The following is a 19,887-nucleotide window of genomic DNA, read 5'->3' as shown; positions in this document are numbered from 1 at the left end:
CAGGCTTCCAGGCCAGTCCTCTGGGCTGGTGGGTGCGGGTGGGAGCAGTTTGTGTTTCCCTTCCCCCAGGAACTGTGTTTCCCATGGAGACCCAGCCCCCGCACCCACCCTGGAAGTATAGGCCATGTGTGTGTGTGTGTGTACGTATGTAGGGGGGCGCACAGCATCCTCTCCAGGCCTGAGCTGTGTTCTGGAGGGGCGGCGTCACTGCCTGCCAGTCCCAATCAACGATGCCAGCTTGGCTGTTGTCCCTCTGTTCTGCTTTTGTCACATTTGAGACGGGTTTTCCCACCCTCCTTCCTCTCCTAGTCCTTGAGACTCACTGCATGTCATTTATTTATTTCGTTCTCAGGGAGCCAGATGGCCAGAGCTGGGGTGGGCAGAGCGTACCTCCCCCCCACCCCCAGCTGTGACAGCCCCTTGAACAGGCAGCTCACACACAGACCCTGGGCCACCCAGTTTCCGGCTCCTTCAGGGACAAAGCCTGACGTTCCGTATAGGCCATGTGTGCCGAGGCTTTGCTGACCCCTGACCCTGCTCAGAGGGTACTGACTGGTCCTGTCACATCCCCTGGTCTGAGAGTCAGAGGGAGAAGGACCGAAGCCCTGAGATGCCACCTTCTCCCAGCGAGCAGGAGGAACAGTGGTCCCACGCCCCCTTCTGCCCCATGACTTGCCTCCCTTGGACCCAGGAAGGCGGCTCTCTCAGCAGGTCTTCCCTCCTTTCCTTGTGGGCATTGTCACAAGAGGACAACCCGGTCCAAGGGTGGAAGGAGGGTGGGAGGACCAGCTGTCCTCAGTCCTGTGGTGGAGGATCTCCACAGGCTGCCCCCCGCCCAGCCTCCTCACCCCCACACTTGTCTGGACCCCCACAAGAGCAGAGCACCCCCAGCATCTGCTCCCCATCATATCCCATTCTTCCTGGCAGGCACCTTTGGAAGAAACGAGCTCTGGAGAGGAGGAAACCATTCTCTTTACCGGCTTCCAGAGCATAGCCATGGCCAGGGTGTCTCAAAAAGAGGGAGGCAGGGGGAGGGGGAGGTGACATTCGAGGACAGAGAGATCGAGAGGCCAGCAGATCTGTCTTCTTGCTGCCCTTCCTCTGCAGCCTACAGCACCCCCAGGACTCGGGATGGGGCTGGGTTGATCTCTCTTAAATTTATTTACTTATCTATCTGCACTGGGTCTTAGCTGAGGTACACAGGGTGCTTAGTTGAGCCATGCGAACTCATTATTGCAACTTGTGGGATCCAGTTTCCTGACCAGGAATCGAATCCAGGCCCCCTGGATCTCGGAGTCTTAGCCACTGAACTGCCAGGGAAGTCCCTCTTAATCCTGCTCAAGTATCTTTCAGCCTCTATCACAGATGCTTCACAATTGAGTTGGCATTCACTTTTCTCACCTTCCCACCCCCAACGCCCACCCCCAGTGGCCTGGGGAAAGTGAACAGACCCAGCTTGAACGCTCACCAGCTGTGGGGACTTGGGGTATCATTTAGCCTCTCTGTGCCTCAGTTTCTTCCTTCAAAATGGGACGCGGCACACACCTGGTTCCTTCCTTCCTCCCAATGATGCTTTCCTGAACCATTCATTGCCCCCATCTCCCATGGAGGCCAGAACCTTCTCTCTCCCGACTCTTCCTCCTCCCTCCTCTCCGTACCGGTGGGTCCGGCTTCTGTTCACAGTTCCTGGAGGATGCGGGCCATGCCCTCCTGATTCCTAATACCCGCCTCCAGCCCCAGCCCCCGGCGGTGTGGGCCTCTGAGTAGCACTCAATACACGCACGTAAGTGGAACTCAAGGGACAGACAGCACAGAGCCGGCGGAGCACTAGCCTGGCCGCTGAATACCTTTTTGTGTAAAATTAGAATTCGGTGGTGAAGAGCAGCCCCGCTCGCACACGGACCTTGAAAAGGCATCTGCTGCCACGTCCGCAGCTCCCCTCTGTCCCCTTCACGGCGACTGCGTCCCAGCGTGCGCCGACCCAGGGCCCACCGGCCCGGGGAGGCCCCCGGGCGCACCAGATGCCAGCAGAAGGCGGCCCAGGCGGTTTTGCCAGGGGCCGCGGGATGGGCAGAGCAGCATGCGGGAACAGCGAGTGTAATTGCTTTTTTGGTGATTCATCTGAAGTTGCTTTAACCTTGACAGCCGGCTTCGTGTCGGGAGAAAAACACTGAGTGAGCGGCAGCCTCCAGGTTGGCAGGACGCCCCTCTGCACCCCTCCCAGACGAGGCAGCCAAGGCTCCCCAGGTGCCCCCACCTGGGGGAGGCAAGGGTATGAGTCACTGTCCCCATTCGGGGCTGCCCACCACCCCCACCCTCAGTCCTTTCCAGGTCCTGGAATCCCAGGAGGGCTATGCATGGAGGAGAGGGGTGTTGGGAAGAGCAGACAACTTCCAGAGGTCAGCAGCTGGAAGGGCATGAGGGCCCTTGATTAGGCGAGATGATGCTGGATTTTCACTTTCCAGAAGCATGGCATCCTGGGATTTTTAGACCTGAAATATCCATGCTAACCTTCCCATTTTATAGACGGGAAAACAGGCTCAGAGTAATCACTGCTCAGGTAACTAATGTGCCATTACATGGTGAAAATTTTAACTCTATAGCTTCAAGCATATACGCTAAGGTGCTTTAGTTGTGTCCGACTCTTTGCAACCCTATGGACTATAGCCCGCCAGGCTCCTCTGTCCATAGGATTCTCCAGGCAAGGATACTGGAGTAGGTTGCCATGCCCTCCTCCCGGGGATCTTCCTGACCCAGGGATCAAACCCGAGTTTCTTATGTCTCCTGCATTGGCAGGTGGGTTCTCTATCACTAGCACTACCAAAGTCACTCCAACAAATGATGCTGGGAAAACTTGATATCCACATGCAGGAAAACTGAAGTTGGACTACTACTTTAAGCAAAAATTAACTCAAAATGGATCAAAGACCTACTTGCATGAGCTAAAACTATTATAAGACTTTTAGACAAAAACATAGGAGGAAAGCTTCATGACACTGGATTTGGCAATAATTTCTTGGATATGACATTAAAAGTACTGGCAACAAAAAAGATAAATTGGACTTCATCAAAATAATAAAGTTTTGTGCATCAAAGGGCACAACAGAGTAAAAAGGCAAGCCATGTTATGGGAGAAAATATTTTAAAATCACATATAATGTATTAACATCCAGGATACATAAAGAACATCTACAATTTAGTACCAACAAGACAACCTAGTTGGAAAAAAATGAACATTTCTCCAAAGAAGATACACAAATGGGCACTAAAATATATGAAAGGAGACTCAACATCACTAATGATTAAGGAAAAGCAAACCAAAACCACAACGAGATATTACTTTACACCCATTAGGATGACAATTATATTGGGTTGGCTAAAAAGTTCATTTGGGTTTTTCCGTAAGATGCTGTATAAAAACCTACGTGAACTCTCTGGCCAAACCAATGAAAAATAAAAATAGAAACTAACAAATATTGACAAGGCTATATAGAAATTAGAAGCTTGTACTTGGCTGATGGGAATGTAAAATGGTATAGACCCTGTGGAAAATAGTATGGTGATTCCTCAAAAAATTAAACATAGAATTACTACATGCTCTGGCAAACCACTTCTGGCTACCTATGCAAAAGGAATGAAAGCAGGAACTGTGCAGAGATATTTGTACATCCATAGCGGCATGGTTCACAATAGTCAAAAGGTACAAGCAACCCAAGTGTCCACTGATGGGTGAAGGGGTAAACAAAAGATAGTATATATGTACAATGGAATATTATCCAGCCTTAAAAGCAAGGAAGTTCTAATGCATGTCACAGTATGGATGAAACTTCTAGACATTATGTGAAGTGAAATAAGCCAGTCACAAAAGGACAGATGTTCTATAACCCTTCTTATACGTGGTACCTAGAGTCATGAAATTTTGAGAGAAAATAGAATGGTGGTTGATTGTAGCTGGAGGGTGTGGGGAATGGGAAGGTAGTGTTTAACGGATAGAGATTTTCAGTTGGGGAAGATGAAAAAGCACGGGAGATGGATGATAACGATGGTTGCACAGTGACGTGAATGTCCTTAATGCTACAGAACTGCACACTTTATTTTTATTTTTTCATTTATTTTTATTAGTTGGAGGCTAATTACTTTACAATATTGTAGTGGTTTTTGCCATACATTGACATGAATCAGCCATGGATTTACATGTGTTCCCCATCCCGATCCCCCCTCCCCCCTCCCTCCCCATCCCATCCCTCTGGGTCTTCCCAGTGCACCAGCCCTGAGCACTTGTCTCATGCATCCAACCTGGGCTGGTGATCTGTTTCACCCTTGATAGTATACTTGTTTCAATGCTATTCTCTCAGAACATCCCACCCTCGCCTTCTCCCACAGACTCCAAAAGTCTGTTCTGTACATCTGAGAACTGCACACTTTAAAATGGTTAAAATGGTAGGCTTTATGTTACGTATATTTTCATACACACAAATCCCTAGCACACAGATATCGTGGTTTGTAAAGGACTGACCCAGAGAGTCCCTGGCTAGTTGAGGAGTATGAGTGTACTTCTGAGCTGGTAAACGTTATATTTTCATCTGCAAGGATAGTTGAAAGCCAAGTCAGCCAGGGGTCCCCCACGCCATTCAAGATAAGAACACATTTGACTTGGCAGAAGCTGCTCTTGGTAGTGGCCCAGTTTGGTTCCCGCTGCCTTCATTACTCAGGCCAGCTCTGCAGTCCTGTCTCATGCTGAGAATCAGGCCTGGAGGCTGGGCGGGGTGGGGGGAATCAGTTTCCAGAAATAGTGAGAGACTGTGCCATGAGTCTTTACTCCCCTGCACTCCATGCACATGGATAAAACCAGTTCAGTAGAATCTAAAAATATGGGAGACTATGGAGAAAGTAGGGGCGGGTGGGACTTCTCTCCATGTCTACCCCCACCATCCTCCCTTCTGGGGTGGCCTGAAACCAAAACCAAAATGCCACTCTATAACCCAGAATCCAAACTGCAAAGCACCTTGGGAAGGGAGTCAGAGAAGCAGGACCCAAGAAATACAATAATTAAATAATACAATGAAGGCTGAAATTTCCAAGTTGATTCTTGGGTATCATTTATAAAAGTTAACAGGGCATATTTAATTTAGGAATTGGCTCACGTCCTTCTCCTTACAGCTGAAACCTCATAAATGAAATATACTGGACCACTGCCCAGTGCGGAAATAAAAGTTATGAATAATGTTTCTATCTCAATCATTGTCAGTGCTTTAATATTCCTAATTACTTTAAAAACCTAGATATTCAATATGGCAAAACTTTTTTTCTTTTTATCTCCACTTGTGAGATTAGTGCAATTTAATAAGAGTCACTCTGTCGTCTTTATTCAGTGTAAACTGACATTTCATCCTTTTACTCTTCATTATTATATAGGATGGAAGTTTATGACCAAGCATACAGCCACTCCATTTGCCCATATTGGTTCATCTAACATCTTGGAATTATCCATGATAGCTGACGTGTCTACCTACCAGAAAAATCAGCATCACCTTATTTCCTTTATGGAGCAGAAAGAAATTCATCCAGGCCTTCAAGAAATTAGGCTATGGGGTTATAAGTCTGTTAAAGAAAGAAAAGTCCCCCCTCCCCATCCTACTACTGGATTTGTCTCTTTCATGTCTATCAGTCATAAATCCCTTGGCAACCACAGAGGGCAGGGGCAGGCAGATGATGGATCTTTATAATCCTCCCTGCCACTTCCAGGAACTTATCCTAAAAAGAAATTGGAACACGTGGGCAAAGATACATGTGCAGGAAGAATCCTTGCTGCATTTTTACACAGGACCACAGCCCCTTATCCATAGGTCCACAACCCCCAAATCTCTAAAGAATCCAAAGGAATTTTTTTTTTTAATTTCCAAAATTCATTTAGAGGCAAAATCTTTGTGGAAGCCATTTGTGGTTATACATCATCTATATGTCATTAGAAGTCATCGGTCATACGTCACTTCAGAAATATTACTATGTTTCATCCCAAGGTGTTGCCCAAACTCCACTGGAGGCATATGTCATATATGATCTAGTCACCATAAACTTTCCTGAACTCTGAAAAAATCTAAAATTTGAAAGCAACAGGGAACAAAGATCTTGGATAAAAGAAGATGAGCCTAACATACTGAAAAATCAGAAACAGCCTAAATGTCCATCACCAAGAGACTGGTTACTTTTAGCAATCCATAGAATGAAATTCTATAAAGCCATTAAAAATTTTTAAGGGCGATTCATGTTTATTGATAAGGAAATGAGTATATGATATAAGTTGAATTTAAAAAGCAAGGTACAGAATAGCACATTTGATCTAATAAAAGTGTGTCCTCATCTAGCTTTAAGAGCAAATATGCAGACAAGGAACAGGGAAGGCAACCACTCAAAGGCCAGAAGTGGTTATCACTGGGTGTATGGGTTTAACTTTTTGTCTACACTCTCAGTGCCATTTGAATTTCCTTTTAAACATGAACAGGTACCAGGTAGTGCTAGGGGTAAAGAACCCACCTGCCAATGCAAAGACATAAGAGATGTAGGTTTGATCCCTAGGTTGGGAAGATCCTCTGGAGGAGGGTATCGCAACCCATTCCAGTATTCTTGCCTGGAGAACCCCATAGATAGAGGAGCCTAGGGGCTACAGTCCATAGGGTTGCAAAGAGCTGGACACAACTGAAGTGAACTCAGCACACAGTATGCAGATATGTTTTTAGAATCAGAAAAAAACACCAACAAGAATGATGCCTTTGACTAAATAAAAAATGCAAGCTTCCCTGCAAGTATGTCACATGTATAGACAGGCAAATGAGATACTCCATTCAGAAATCTCCAGATATACATACTGCACTGATGGAGACAGCCATCCCCATTAACACGGGCCCATGAAGTCCCCAAGGCCCCCCAGAGCACACACAGGCAGACAGGTGTCCAAAGGCACAGTGCCGAAGAGGGTCAGATTGCTTGGAGTAAACAAATTCACAATCTGTGTCCCACGGCTGATTCATCTACTTCCACAGCAATATCTCAGGGCTACATCTTTCAAGCAGGTCCTTCCTTCCCCTGTGAGCAACTAGGTTTTCTCATCAAAGATCTGTTTCAACCTCAGGCTGTATTAACAGAGTCTGAGCATCCAGAAGGAAGGAGAGCATAATAATTACACATCCAGGCTTAGGTTTTTCCTTGATCAGTAGTCTTAGTTTCATCATTTACTAGTTGTGTGTTCTTTGAAAGTTCTTTAACCTGTGTTTCAACTTTCTCATCTGTAAAACAGGGCTAATAATAATTTTCATATCATAGGGTTGATGCAAAGAGTAAATGAGAAGATGAATAAAGTACCTAGTGCATAGTAAGATTCAATAAAGGGTACCTGTATCTATTATTATTTTTCCATATGAGTGTGCATCTGTGGTCAGATCTAGGAACAACAGTCAAGAGGAATAAAGGTCACAGCCAATGAATAAAGGCCACAGCCAATGGAAAGAAACTAGACAGAGAAGGAAGTTTAGACAATGTCATATAAGAAACAAAGAAGCTTTGAAAATAAAAACTGGGGTGAAGGAGGTGATCACTGTCTTCTAATACCTGAAGGGCTGACCTGTGGAAGGAGACTCTGATATCATCCGTGTGGTTTCAATGACTACTATCAATTGCTCTAAGATGACTACCTGCCCACACACAGTTTGCTGTCCACTGAGCTCCTTGGGAGAAAGTACAGATAGGGTAAGGATGGTCATGGAGATCCAACACCCAGCCCTGGCCCTTATCGTGGGTGAGAACCAACTCACAGAAGCTAGAGACAGATTTCAACTTAATAGAGGGAAAACTTTTCAATAGTCAGAATGTGCTTCTATAGGAAGCAGTGAGCTCCTTGTTAATAGAGGGATTCAAGCAGTGGTTGGAAATCTCTTGGCAGGGCATCTAAACGGTCAGTGCTCTGAATGATTTTGAGAATGGGAATCTATGAATTCCCTTCATTCAATGCTCCCATCTCTCAAAAGAGGGTTGGAATTAATCTTTTAAGACTTTCTGGGAGTTTAGGAGTACATGTCTTGAGCAGATGCAAAGGTGGTGCCTCTTGAACCCACGAGGGTGGATTTACTGAGGAAACAGGTTGCGAATTGCTCAGCACCAAGTCTGATGACTGAATTGGGAGTGGCAATTGGGCAGCTTGGTTTCATACTGTAAAGTAACAGGGCTACATGCTTGGGAAACACACTCCAGGCACAAGATTTACTCTAAACTGCCTAGTCCCATTGATCAAAGGCAGTTGCCCTTCCATTTCTTTCACTGGACTGGAAGGAAACCCTAAGTGACAGACTCTGTCTGAAAAAACCCTCCAGGTCCCACAGCCACCACAGTCCAGAAACAGTGAGCGTCAAACACACTCATGCTGGATGGCGATTTGTATGCACTCAGGACCCAGAGACTCACGCTGTATTTCAACCTCCAGCCCCTGACATTATAATTTGGCAACAGCGAGCAAACCTGTCCCAGAAGGGTTAACCGAATCTGAGTTAGATAGTTCCTCATCAAAGATTCATTGTAGGCGAAGTTACACAAAGCAGAACAAAGAGGCGAAAAAGTTCTCAAACATTTCAGCCCACATGTTTCCGGTGCTCACAGAAAGACTGCTTGAACACATATCTTTATCTTACGTGTCCCCCACATGTACTTTTCCTTGCCTGCAGGGGTCCCTGCCCTGTTCCTCAGCACAACTTACCTCAAAGCAGGGAAATGGGTGGAAGGAAGGAGATACTACAGTCAACACATTAGAGACAGTCTCTGGAGCACCCCAAACTGACCCTGGGCTCCCCAAGCCTAGAGAACCACCCAAACAAAAGCCCAAACAAAACCACATCCAATAGTCTGCTTTGCCTGGTAAGTTCCCATAGACTGGACAGACAGGGAGACTCCAGTCAAGGCCTTTGGAAAAAAGGACCATAACAAGACATCACCCCAGCGGAGAGGGGAAAACAGCAAGGACACCATATTGGGCCAAAGTGGACCCAACATTCCTTCTTCAAGTTGTCACGACCATTGCAGAACAGGGAGGTGGCTCCGCAAGACGGGTCACTGATAGGGGTTAGACCCCTCCTGGATCAGCTTGGCTATGTTACCTACTCAAGTCACACACAGAAAGACACCCTATCCCAGCTCAAAGCGGGAAGGAAACTGGGCTTCAACACTAGTCAAGGACTCTGTGGAATCAAGTAAGACCATGACATGAGCCAACCACTGATCCCAAACAGTGCCACTGGAAAGACGGCTATCTGTGAGGACGTAGGGGAAATGAGCCAAAGGGGAAGCATTCGCCTTCAGCTGGACTCTGGGCAGAGAAGTCCCTGCGCACCCGGCCGCCAGTCCCAGAGTAGAGATGTGCCTCTGCTGCTGTGGGTCACCCGGCCAGTCCAAGAGCATCCGCCGCACTCGTGCTCACTAGAGAGCCTCCCTAGGGAGCATGAACAGGCTGCCCAGAGAGATGTAAGAACACAGTAACCGCCCCCTACAAGCATGCCATTCTTCTACATTCGGGGAACACAGAGGCATCCCAGGGCCCACCAATCTCATAAATCAGTCCCTGGAGTCGCTGTGAGCACCCACTGAGCCTTTGGATCAGCCACGTTGAGGACCAAACCTTGACTACTGTGACCTCCTGGGTCAACACCCATGGGTGTCATCTCAATTTCACTAAAGCCTCAAAAACCTTACTCAGAAATGTTTCATCCATCAAAAGTCAGAGTCGCTGTGAGCACCCACTGAGCCTTTGGATCAGCCAAAGATGATCCATAGATGACTGCCCAGTTCCCCATACACACAACATGCAATGCCCCTCCAGACCTCCACCAGCCATGACCCCCAGACCCCTAGAGCCCTCCACCCCAAGTACCATCATGTAGGTATGCTTCCTTCCCAATGCCCACATTTGCCTAGGCACCCCAAGCCCAGAACTAAGAATTCAGCATCCAACCACGGCACAGCCCCTCCCCAGCCAGAGTTGTGGCCCCGCCCAAACCCCAAAGACCCCAGACTCACCGCTGGAGCAGTCAGGCCCTCCCCAGCCGGGCTCACAGTGGCAGGTGTCCGGGGAAACGCAGCGGCCATGCACACACTCCTCTGTACATAAGGCTGTAGGAGGTCAGAAGAGAGGGAGGAAGAACAGGAACAGTGTGAAAACCAACCATCTGGTCAAGGAGCACAATCCACTTTGTAAAGATGCCCTGGGGCCCACGGATGCTCAGAACGCATCACTGGCTTCAGGGAAAAGCTAGCTACTCCTGACCCGAGTTATTTAATTAACTCTGAAAAGGATTCAACAGGGTGTGCTTCATCTCAGCCTTGTTCACTAAAATGAAACCCAAGCCTGAGAAATGGCAGCTTGGTGACTTTTCAAGAGTTATTTCCTGCAAAAAAAGGAAACACTCATTTTTGGCTATCAAACTAGAAGATGTCTTTAAAAAAACAAACAAACAGCTGATGGGGATGGCAAAAGTACAGGAATCTGGACAGTTGATGCACACGGGCTCTGATCTCATAGAATATACATTTGAATAAAGAAAGACAGACGAGTTTTAAAAAAGAGTATTTCCTCCAAGGTTTAACACTAGGAGACCCTCCACAAAGCCCAATCCCTACATCCCCACCCCTGTTCTATTTCCCCATCAGCTCAGAAAATGACCCATCTTTTGGTTTCCCCAATCTCTTTCTGCAAAGGCCCCCATATTTATCAGGTTGCCTGAAAAGAATCTGTTCCCCTCACGTTTTCCCCACCTTTCTGCCCTCTTCCCCAAATGGCCCTATTTTGGGGCTCTCAAATGTCAGCAAATCTGCAAAGTACACAAATGCTGAGGAAAAAGCAACAGCTAATTATAAGAAAATAATTAAGAGAGACAGCCACGATGATGATAATTGTAATTAGAAAGTGCCTGGCAATTTCTTATCACGCAGTCAAATGCTACAGCCTCCTGAGTTGGGAAGCAATAGCAGAATAGTTTCCATCAACCACCCCAGTGCTGAGAAGGCGTATTGGCAGCAGTTTGGGGAAGGGAGATTATTTCTCTCTCCCTTTGACATCCACATTTTCTCAAGGTCATCCATTGCTCCTGAGAGATCTGCCCCACCATCTAACCCATCAGCGAGGGATTACAGAAACCTCCTTGGCCACCCCACCCCAATTTTGTAAGCCTGGGAAATCAGCGGCTACCATCAACACTGTCAGTTTTTCAGAAAGGATCTAGATGAAGCTTTTTTACTGACAAGCGACTAGACACCTTCTGTCTGCTTGGAACTGGCCTGGGCCGGGGAAGCAGGTGGCCCCCAATGGTGAGCTTAGAGGAGCTGCCACTGACTTCCAAACACCCACCCTGCTTCCACGTTCACTGCTTGGCTGAATGCTCAGCGAGAGGGTGCTGTCAGGTTAGACAACAAAGTTCATTTTATGGTGGGTGTGGGGTCCTGTGCATGTGTGCGTGCTCAGTCATGTCTGACTCTGTGACCCCATGGACTGCAGCCCGCCAGGCTCCTCTGTCCATGGGGATTCTCCAGGCAAGAATACTGGAGTGGGTTGCCATGCCCTCCCTCCAGGGGATCTTCCTGACCCAGGGATCAAACCCACATCTGCGCCTGATGCATTGACAGCGGATTCTTTACCTACTAGGCCACCGGGGAAGCCTATGGGGTCCTCTGGCCCCTCCCGAATACAAACCTTGGTTCTGAAGCTGTTGCCTTAGCTTTACCTAGGCCTCCTGGCAAGGCAGGCCCCAAAGAACCATTTCAGATGCCCCACTGGTTCGTAGTTTGCTGACAGCCTGGGATGTGGTGTGTCTGGGGGGAGCCCTGGCCCTTGAGTCCTTCTCGTTGGGTACAGATGGCTTTCAGGCAGAGTTCTGGTTGTGCTCAAGACTTCAAGAGCCCCTCACTTCATGGCTCCTGGGCAGCGGCTGGGACCTACTAGCTAACCCACTTCTTAGCTGAACCCTGACCCCAGTGACCAATTCCACTTACAGCCACAGTGAGCTGCTCACTCAGTAGCTAACAAGACCCCAGTCAGTCATCCCTGCTGCCTGGCTTCCCCCGCTCCCACCACACTTTCTAAACAAGCTCAGACGGGTCAATATCCCCAGAGTACACCAGACATGAGGCATCCGTCCCTGGCTCCCCATCCCAGCCCTGTCCTCAGCTGCTCCCTCTTCCCTCCATCCCACCCCCTTAGGCTGAGGCCCCACTTTTTTCCGTTCCTGGGCCCCTCACCTTCCAGCAGACCCTCCCGTCAGCTTGTCAGGTGAGCCCAGATACCTCCAGTCACCTTCTGACTGCAGACAGCAGCGCCTTGATCCCCACACAGGGGTTCTGCTGCAGACAGCAAGGGCAGGCAGTGGACTGGGGAACTTGTCCCATGTTAGGTCTGAAAGGCACCTCACAGAAAATCCATCCGACTGCTTCATTCTGTCCATGGAGGAACTGAGGCCTGGCTGTCTGGGATCCCATGAACTGTGTGATCTCTAGTCAGGGAGGAAGGAGCTGGAGGAGGCGGCTCCCAGAGACAGAGGCCTCCGAAGGCTGAGGGAGGTGAGAGGCGACCACAATCATGTGGCCTTCCTTCCGCATCCACGCTGGACGTCCTCTCCCTCCCAGAAGTTTAAGCCAGAGAAGCTGTGTCAATAACAGCTCAAGGGAGAAAGGACAGAGACTAGCCAGTGCGCTGCCAACCCTCGCCTCTCTGGCCCTCTGACTCCAGAGACCTAAGCCCTGGCCTTTGTCCTGCATGCTCTCCTACCTGCAAGGGAGGCACCTTTGGGGGCGCTGAGCAAGCTCTTCCTGTGGCCTCTCCCAGGGACCCCTAGGACTGCATGCTGAGCACCTCCCCCAGCTCAGCCCTGGACCCAGCACCCAGCCTCCCTATGACTCTACAGGCAGAGTCCCTGGGCCTGATTCCAGGGATGTGGTTGCCGTCCCCGCAGTCCATCCAGACCTCATTGTCCCCTTCTCCTCCTTATCACCCTGGTATTCTGTCTTGGCTATCTGCTTGTCAAAACCTCATTCATATTTCATTGGAGTTGTTTAGACAGTGTTGTTTGAAGCATGAAATATTGATAGCAAATTTCTGAGGTTCAGATAGCCATATCTGGCAACTGGGCCACTACGTGTTTGTGTATCTGGTGGGGAGGGGACAGGACAGGGGTGCTGCAAGGAGAGTCTCCTGAGGGGGAACAGAAGCAAGACCCATGACGCCGCCTGGAGCAGGGGCAGCCAGCTCCCACCCCAGATTCTGCTGGAACCCCAGGTGGGCAGTCCCTCCACATAGGGCCGGGGTTTACACGGCAGCCACCCCAAGCATGTACAGGTCCCCTGAGGTCTCTCTGACCCGAGTCCTTCATGCCAGCCGACCCCCCAGGAGAGGCTAAGCCATGGTCCCGTCACCCCCACCTCCTCCTCCTCAGGCTCCTGTAACTTGAAATGGGTGCATTCTGTCAACCCCCCTTTCTCTCTGCCGCACACCCGGGTGCTGTCATGGGCAACCTGAGGCTGGCTGTGCCCAGGGCCCCACGGGGAAATTCGAACCTCTACCCTCTCAGCTTCCCCCACCCTCACGGCCACCCCGTCGTCCCGCCTCAGTCCTGCCTCTGCCCTCCCAGGTGTTAGAGGTGCATTTGTGAGGAGCGGCATGGCGCAGCGGCTAAGAGCACAGACGGCACCCAGGGAGCCGGGGCGGGATGCGCGGTGCCACTCATCAGCTCTAGACTTCAGGCAGGTTACCGCCCCATCTGTTCAGTGGGGGAGAGTGACAGGCTGGGCCTCGGGCTCTGTGCAAGGATTCAGTGAACTGACAAAGTGCCCAGAGCAGACCCTGGGGTCCCCTCAGTGCTGAGTGAGTCCTGTGTTGTTATTAGTAGGGTGTCCTCAGCCCCAAGGCAGGGTCTTGGCCATGCCTGAGCTTCCTTACTCCTCCACCCTAAGGCTGTCTCTCTTGTTCTCATCTTTCACTGAGGTCATAAACACAGGGGGTGAGCTCTAAGGGACATGGGGGCGGAGTACTGGAGGGCAGCCCCATCCCCACTCCCTTGTGGCGAGGCCAGCATGGAAGAGAATGTGACGACCCATATTTAAGCTCCCTATCTGCTATTTACAGTTACAATTACAGGACAATAAGCAAATAGTTTAACCTTCTGTGCCTCAGTTTCTTCATCTGTAAAATGGGGACAATAATAGTATCTATGTCATGGGCTACTGCAAAGATTTAATGCAGTAATACATAATGAGTGTTTAGACCAGTGCCTGGCCCCCAGTGAGTACCCAATAAACAGGACCTGTTATTACTAATTCTCTCTCTGTTTCTCACACACACACCGTGGGGTCTGGATTCCATGTCTAAGATAGCTGATGGTGCTAACCACTTAGTACCAATTCCTGTGTGCTCCCAGTTTCTGAGCTCCCTCTATGTGCCAGGCTTCCACACATGCTGCCTCAACGTCTATCACAGGCATCCACACAGACCTTGAGAGAGTCACCTCTGTCAGTGCCTGTCTCTCCTTGCAGATCTCCAGCCCCTGGGGGACAGAGGCCGCTTTCAATTGGGCTGTTTAAAGCTCTCGTGATGCCTGGTACACAGTAGGTGCTCAATGATTGTGGGTCCCAAGGAGAGAGCACCAAAGCAGGCATGGAGAGGCATGGTTGTCTTTGGTTTGAGGTCAGTCCCACGGAAGTCGCCACATCTCTAGACCCTGCCTCGGCTCAGGCTACTTCTGGGCCTGTGGGAACAGGGTGCTGGGTGGTCTAAGGGATGGTGTGGGCTGTAGGACAAGCCCAGCTGTAGATGTGAGGAGACCTGGGTTTGTGTCTACCGGCATCCATCTCAGTGATATCAAGCAACTCAGTTTCCTCTCCAGGCCTGTAACTTCCCCTGGAATTCAGATTAGACCAGAAGAGGTCTGAAGTCCCAATCAGCTGAGAGTCACCAGAAGCTGTCATCTGCCCATGTCCTCCAGGAAAGGCCCGGACGACCGCCAGTGCTCTAGTCCCACTCCCTGATCCCCAAGCCCCATCCTCTTCCTGTGGGCTTGCTGTTTGAGTCACTAAGTTTTATTCGACTCTTTAGTGACCTCATGGACTGTAGCCCAGCAGGTTTCTCTGTCCATGGGATTTCCCAGGCAAGAATGCTGGAGTGGGTCACCATTTCCTTCTCCAGAGGATCTTCCTGACCCAGGGATCGAACCCGAGTCTCCTGCATCAGCAGGCAGGTTCTTTACCATTGAGCCACCAGGGAAACCTTTCCTACGGTCTGGGATCTCTACTTGCGATCTCACAGGGACCCCTGGTATCTGTCCTCCATTCCTTTGAAAAAGGCACTGGATGAAGAGCCAGGAGACCCAAGTATCAGTTCAGGCTCCGGCCACTTGACACATGAGCCTGGGCAGGTGGCTTCCCCTTCTCTCGTCTATAAAATAAGAGCATTAAAGCACATCACCCTTAAAGGCTCCTTCTACTGCTGACACTCCCTTGATGCTGTGACATCACCATGTCACAGGAACTGAAAACTTGAAAGGCTTCCTCTCCTCTCCCCAGTCACCTGAGTCAGCAAGGCCAGGCACAGCCTGCATCACTCAGCTCCACCAAGAAGCTCAGAGGGCTACAGCTAGCCAGTCTGCATAGCTATGGAAGGTGAAATATTTTCCCACCAGAACCTCCCTACCCACAAAAGGTTCCTCCTGACTGGCCCTGCCATTTCCCCAATTAGCTTGGGTTGATCTGGTCTCCCCAATAGAGTGTGAGCTCCTTGAGGTTAAACCCAAAGTCATAAACATCCCTGGAACTAACCATGCCTCGCAGTTACTCCATGAGTGGCTGTTGGGTGACCCTGTGCTTTGCAAGGGAACTTGACAAGACTGGGGAGAAGGACCAGGATGCAGAGAGTATGGAACCATGACCTGTGAGGATCATGTGAAGGTTCGGACTTGTTGATGGTGGCCAAGTGTAGCCTGGAGAAGCAAGTAATGAGTGGGAGGCAAGTCGAAGTCAGCTGACAGGCTGTCAAAGAGAAGTGGGAATCACTCGGTCCCAGACAAAATAGGAACTCAGGGGCACACGTGACAAAGGGGCAGATTTCAGCCAAACTCAAGGCAAGATTTTCTATTACTCGGATGGCCCAGTAGTTCAGAGGCCTCTTTCTATAGGTAGGTAGCAACCCATCCCTGGGAACATTTCAGTAGAGTAGAGAGGACCTACAGAAGCTGGAGGGCAGGGGTCGGATCCTCAGGCCACATGCTGCTGCCGTCTATTTCTATAAGTGATGTTTTGCTGGTGCACAGCTGGGCCCATTTATTGACATATTGTCCAAGGCTGCTTTTGAACTACAAGGACAGAGCTGAGTCTTGTCACAGAGGCTGATGGTGAGCAAAGCCTAAACTATTTGCTATCTGATTCCTTAAGAGGGGACAGAACCCTCCTGCTCTAGATTTCCCAGTTTGGTAGGAAATTGGATGTTGGGACTCTTAAGGTCCCTTTCCCCCTTCTATACTTCTATCATTCACTCATTCCCTAGTATGATCAGACAGTAAAACAAAGCCCAAAATGTGCTTAGGAAAACACCCAGTGATGCCAAGTCTCCTTTCTCAAGTGGTCCTCTGGGTCCACCTGAAGTTGCAAGAGGCTGGGAAGCATAACCTTCAGCAGCCACAGAGGCTCACTTGACCCTTTATTTCTGTGCTCTTTTCCTCCTAGAGGGACAAGGAATATGGACAACATAACAACCACTCATGCCGCAGTTGCTTAGGTGGATACTAGTGGCTATGGTAAGTGAAAGAGGCAAAATATAAGTCCTCCTTCTTTGCTGGACACTGACTATCCATTGTTCCATTTCATCCTTAAGGCAGGTATTGGGTTGGCCAAAAAGTTTGTTTGGGACCCAAATGAACCTTTTGGCCAACCCAACAGCTTCCATTATCCCTTCTCAAGCCTTTATAAATAGTTTTATTAAACCCTACTCAGTTAACAAACCATCTGTTTCTCACCAGGAGCTAGCTGATCCAGTTGCCAAGACAAGGTTTAAACTCACATCCATGTGATGCTAAAAGGTCTGCCCTTAACCTCATGCTCCACCACCTGGACCACAGGCTGAGATAAGTTAGTACCTGCGCCAAATCTGTCACCAACTTAGCAAGTCCCCTCCCTCCCTCTGGGTCTCAGTTTCTCATCTATGAAATGAAGGAGCTGAATGACATGATTCAAATGTTCCTTCCAGCTCTGGGAGTCTAGGGTTTGAATTTTTGGCTCATGATTCAAGCCAAGCTTGAGAAGAATCCATTTCACAAATGTAGATGCAAAGCTCAGCATGGGAACAAGTGTGCTGCGAGGTACAGAGGCAAGGCCAGAGTATCAGTCCTGAGCTGGGTTTGTAAAAAGCAGCCAGCATGGGGATCTTGGCATTGAGCCAAAGGGTCTAGGTCAGACTTGGGGTCTCCTCTGCAAATGAACCCCTGAGTCAACACTGGCCCTTCCCTGGCCAAGGCTGTCTCTCACTTGCGATGAGCCCTGTGAATCAATCCCCTAATCCTATTAGCATTCCATGCAAGTCCCTGAGGTGTTCATGGTAATATATCTTGCCTTGTGGTTTGCAAAGGGTCTTCTAGTTAATGGAACTATAAAAATTACTTACATGAAAAGGTCAAGATAAGTAAAGAAAACTTCCATGCTCCCTGGCCAGCTAGCCTGATACTCAGCTAGGACAAAAGACGACTTGGGAGCCAAGGAAAGGAGGTGGTAGCCTCCCAGAATTCTATAGCATACGGCTTCCAGAGTTTTCCACTAACCCCGTTTTCCCCAGTGTTTCAAGGCACATCGATCAGCCCTCCATCAGCATCCTTGGCTGGAGCCTCAGATCAGGCTGTTATTTGATTCGGCTTGGAGGTAAAATGACCTACATCCAAACAGGCCTAGGTGCCAGTTCCAAAGCGACATACTTAGCATGCGTGATCCTGCCATGGCCAAGGTCACATAGCGTGTGAGGATGGTGGGCGTGGGGACTTGTGTGTCTGTCAGGGAGTCACCAAAGGAACTTCCAAAACAGTTCATCAGATGTGTATCATTCACTCCTCTTCAGTTACCGGTCTGGCACCCCTTCCATAGCCAGAAAGAACCAAAACAGCTGGTCGACACATCTAGAGTTGGCTTTTAATTGCTGTGGTCACATGTGGCTCCGAGACATGAATACTCAATCTTTTAAAAAAAGAAGTATTTCACCTGCAGGGCTGATAGGATGGAAAGACATGAGGGGCCAAACGCTCTCCTGGTCTGCAGCCTCCAGGCCCTCTTCCTTCCCAATGAGGGGGGGTTGGTCCTAGGGAGGCTCACACCAGACTCTGGGGTGGGTAACCAGGGGCTTGTCACCCCCACTCAACCAGACACCTTGGCCCACAGCCACTCATCTTAATTCAGTGGTGCCCTAGCTGAGTTTCATTCTTTGACATCCAGCATCATCTAAAAGCCCAGTCCCTGCTCTGCCATGTATTAGCTGTGTGTCCTTGAGCCGCTTATCTTGTCCTCAGTTTCCTCATCTATAAAATGGTTGTGAACTTAGAGTTAATTCATGCAAAGTGCCTAGAACCAGAGGTTGGTTATAATTGCTGTTGGTTGTTTTCGTTTTTAATGCTACTGTTATTAAGATTCCTCTTCCCAGGACTGACCGGGCAGCTGGGATGCGTAGTCCCAGAGTATCCTGAGGCTCATTTATGGCTCAAAAGCTGACAGAATGGCCTGGTTTCTCATTTACCGAGGCAGGGAGGGGAGCAGCCGAGCACTAGGAATACTGCAGAGACAGAGGGTAGGAATGGAGGAGACACAGTCCAGGTCCAGCTCACTGGTGAATTATCCTTTACCCAGGGGAGCGCCATCCACACCCCTTTCCTCTTCCATTTCTCAGAAAAGAGGAGCATGAAACACAAGGAGGCCCCAGGCTACCTGGCTCTTTCTCTCAAGGCAGACTGGTGGTTGTACTTTTGGGGGGAAATGTGAACTTGGGGGTGGTACCTGCAGCCTGGGGATCCTACCTGCTCCCCTGCACCCTTCACTTATTCATGCAATTACCCACCCTCACTGCCTTCACCCGCTGTATCCTGGGCACCCCGGGCAGGGCTTATGCAGAGGAGTCCAAAATGAGGAACCGGCCAGGTCTTCCCTGCCCTTGGGACTCCCAGGCAGTCAACACTCCTCCAGGTTGCTCTTGATCCCTCCCCACAGAGAGTCCCTCTGGCCCTTAGGAGCCTGGGGCGCCCCCTCAGAGAGCTGGACACAGAGGAACACAGGCGGAGATCCAATTCCCACAGGCCAGGAGCATGAGGCGACGAGAGAATGGACTCAGAAGCCAGGCTGTCTGGATTAAGTTCTGATTCTGCTACTTCCAAGTTGTGTGACCCCAAGCAAGTTCCTTTACTTCTTTGGGCCTCAGTTTTCTCATCTTCAAAATGGGAACAGTGGGAACTTACTGGGTGGTCCAGTGGTTAAGACTCTGTGCTTCAACTTCAGGGGGGCACAGTTTCAATTTCTGCTCAGGAAACCAAGATCCCACATGCTGAAAGGCCAATAAATAAATGAAACCTGCTCAATACTGTCCCGTGGTTGTTAGAGGCATCAACAAAGGGGAAAAACACTCTCAAAAAATTTAAAATAAAAAATAAAATTGGGGCAATGATCCTCTCCTACAGAAGCCGGTTGCAAAGTTAAGTCATCAATATATATAAACTGCTTAGAACGGGGCCTGTCACATAAGAACCATGCTATTATTTCTTTCGAGATCATCTATTACATTCCCCTGCCTCTGAGCACTCACTCAACCAGAAAGCATTTATTAAGCACCTACTACATGCCACTCTGCTG

The 19,887-nt window shown here is 49.3% G+C and overlaps 1 protein-coding gene across 17 annotated transcripts in view; it reads right to left on the bottom strand.

Annotated features, from left to right (window-relative positions):
• Nucleotides 1-19,887, bottom strand: part of MEGF11 (multiple EGF like domains 11) — a 377,432-nt gene that overhangs the window by 185,939 nt on the left and 171,606 nt on the right. For all 17 annotated transcript variants that reach the window (XR_006343947.1, XR_006343948.1, XR_006343949.1 and 14 more), the window contains exon 5: nt 10,057-10,149. Coding sequence is in view for 14 of the 17 variants with exons in the window: in XM_043919854.1 (XP_043775789.1) it covers nt 10,057-10,149 (93 nt within the window). In the remaining 3 variants the exon portion in view is untranslated. The remainder of the gene's footprint in view (nt 1-10,056; nt 10,150-19,887) is intronic.

The sequence above is a fragment of the Cervus elaphus genome, chromosome 12 (assembly GCF_910594005.1).
Source record: "Cervus elaphus chromosome 12, mCerEla1.1, whole genome shotgun sequence".
NCBI lineage: Eukaryota > Metazoa > Chordata > Mammalia > Artiodactyla > Cervidae > Cervus > Cervus elaphus.
The sequence above is the reverse complement of the archived record's forward strand: the minus strand, read 5'-3'. Positions and strand labels throughout refer to the sequence as shown.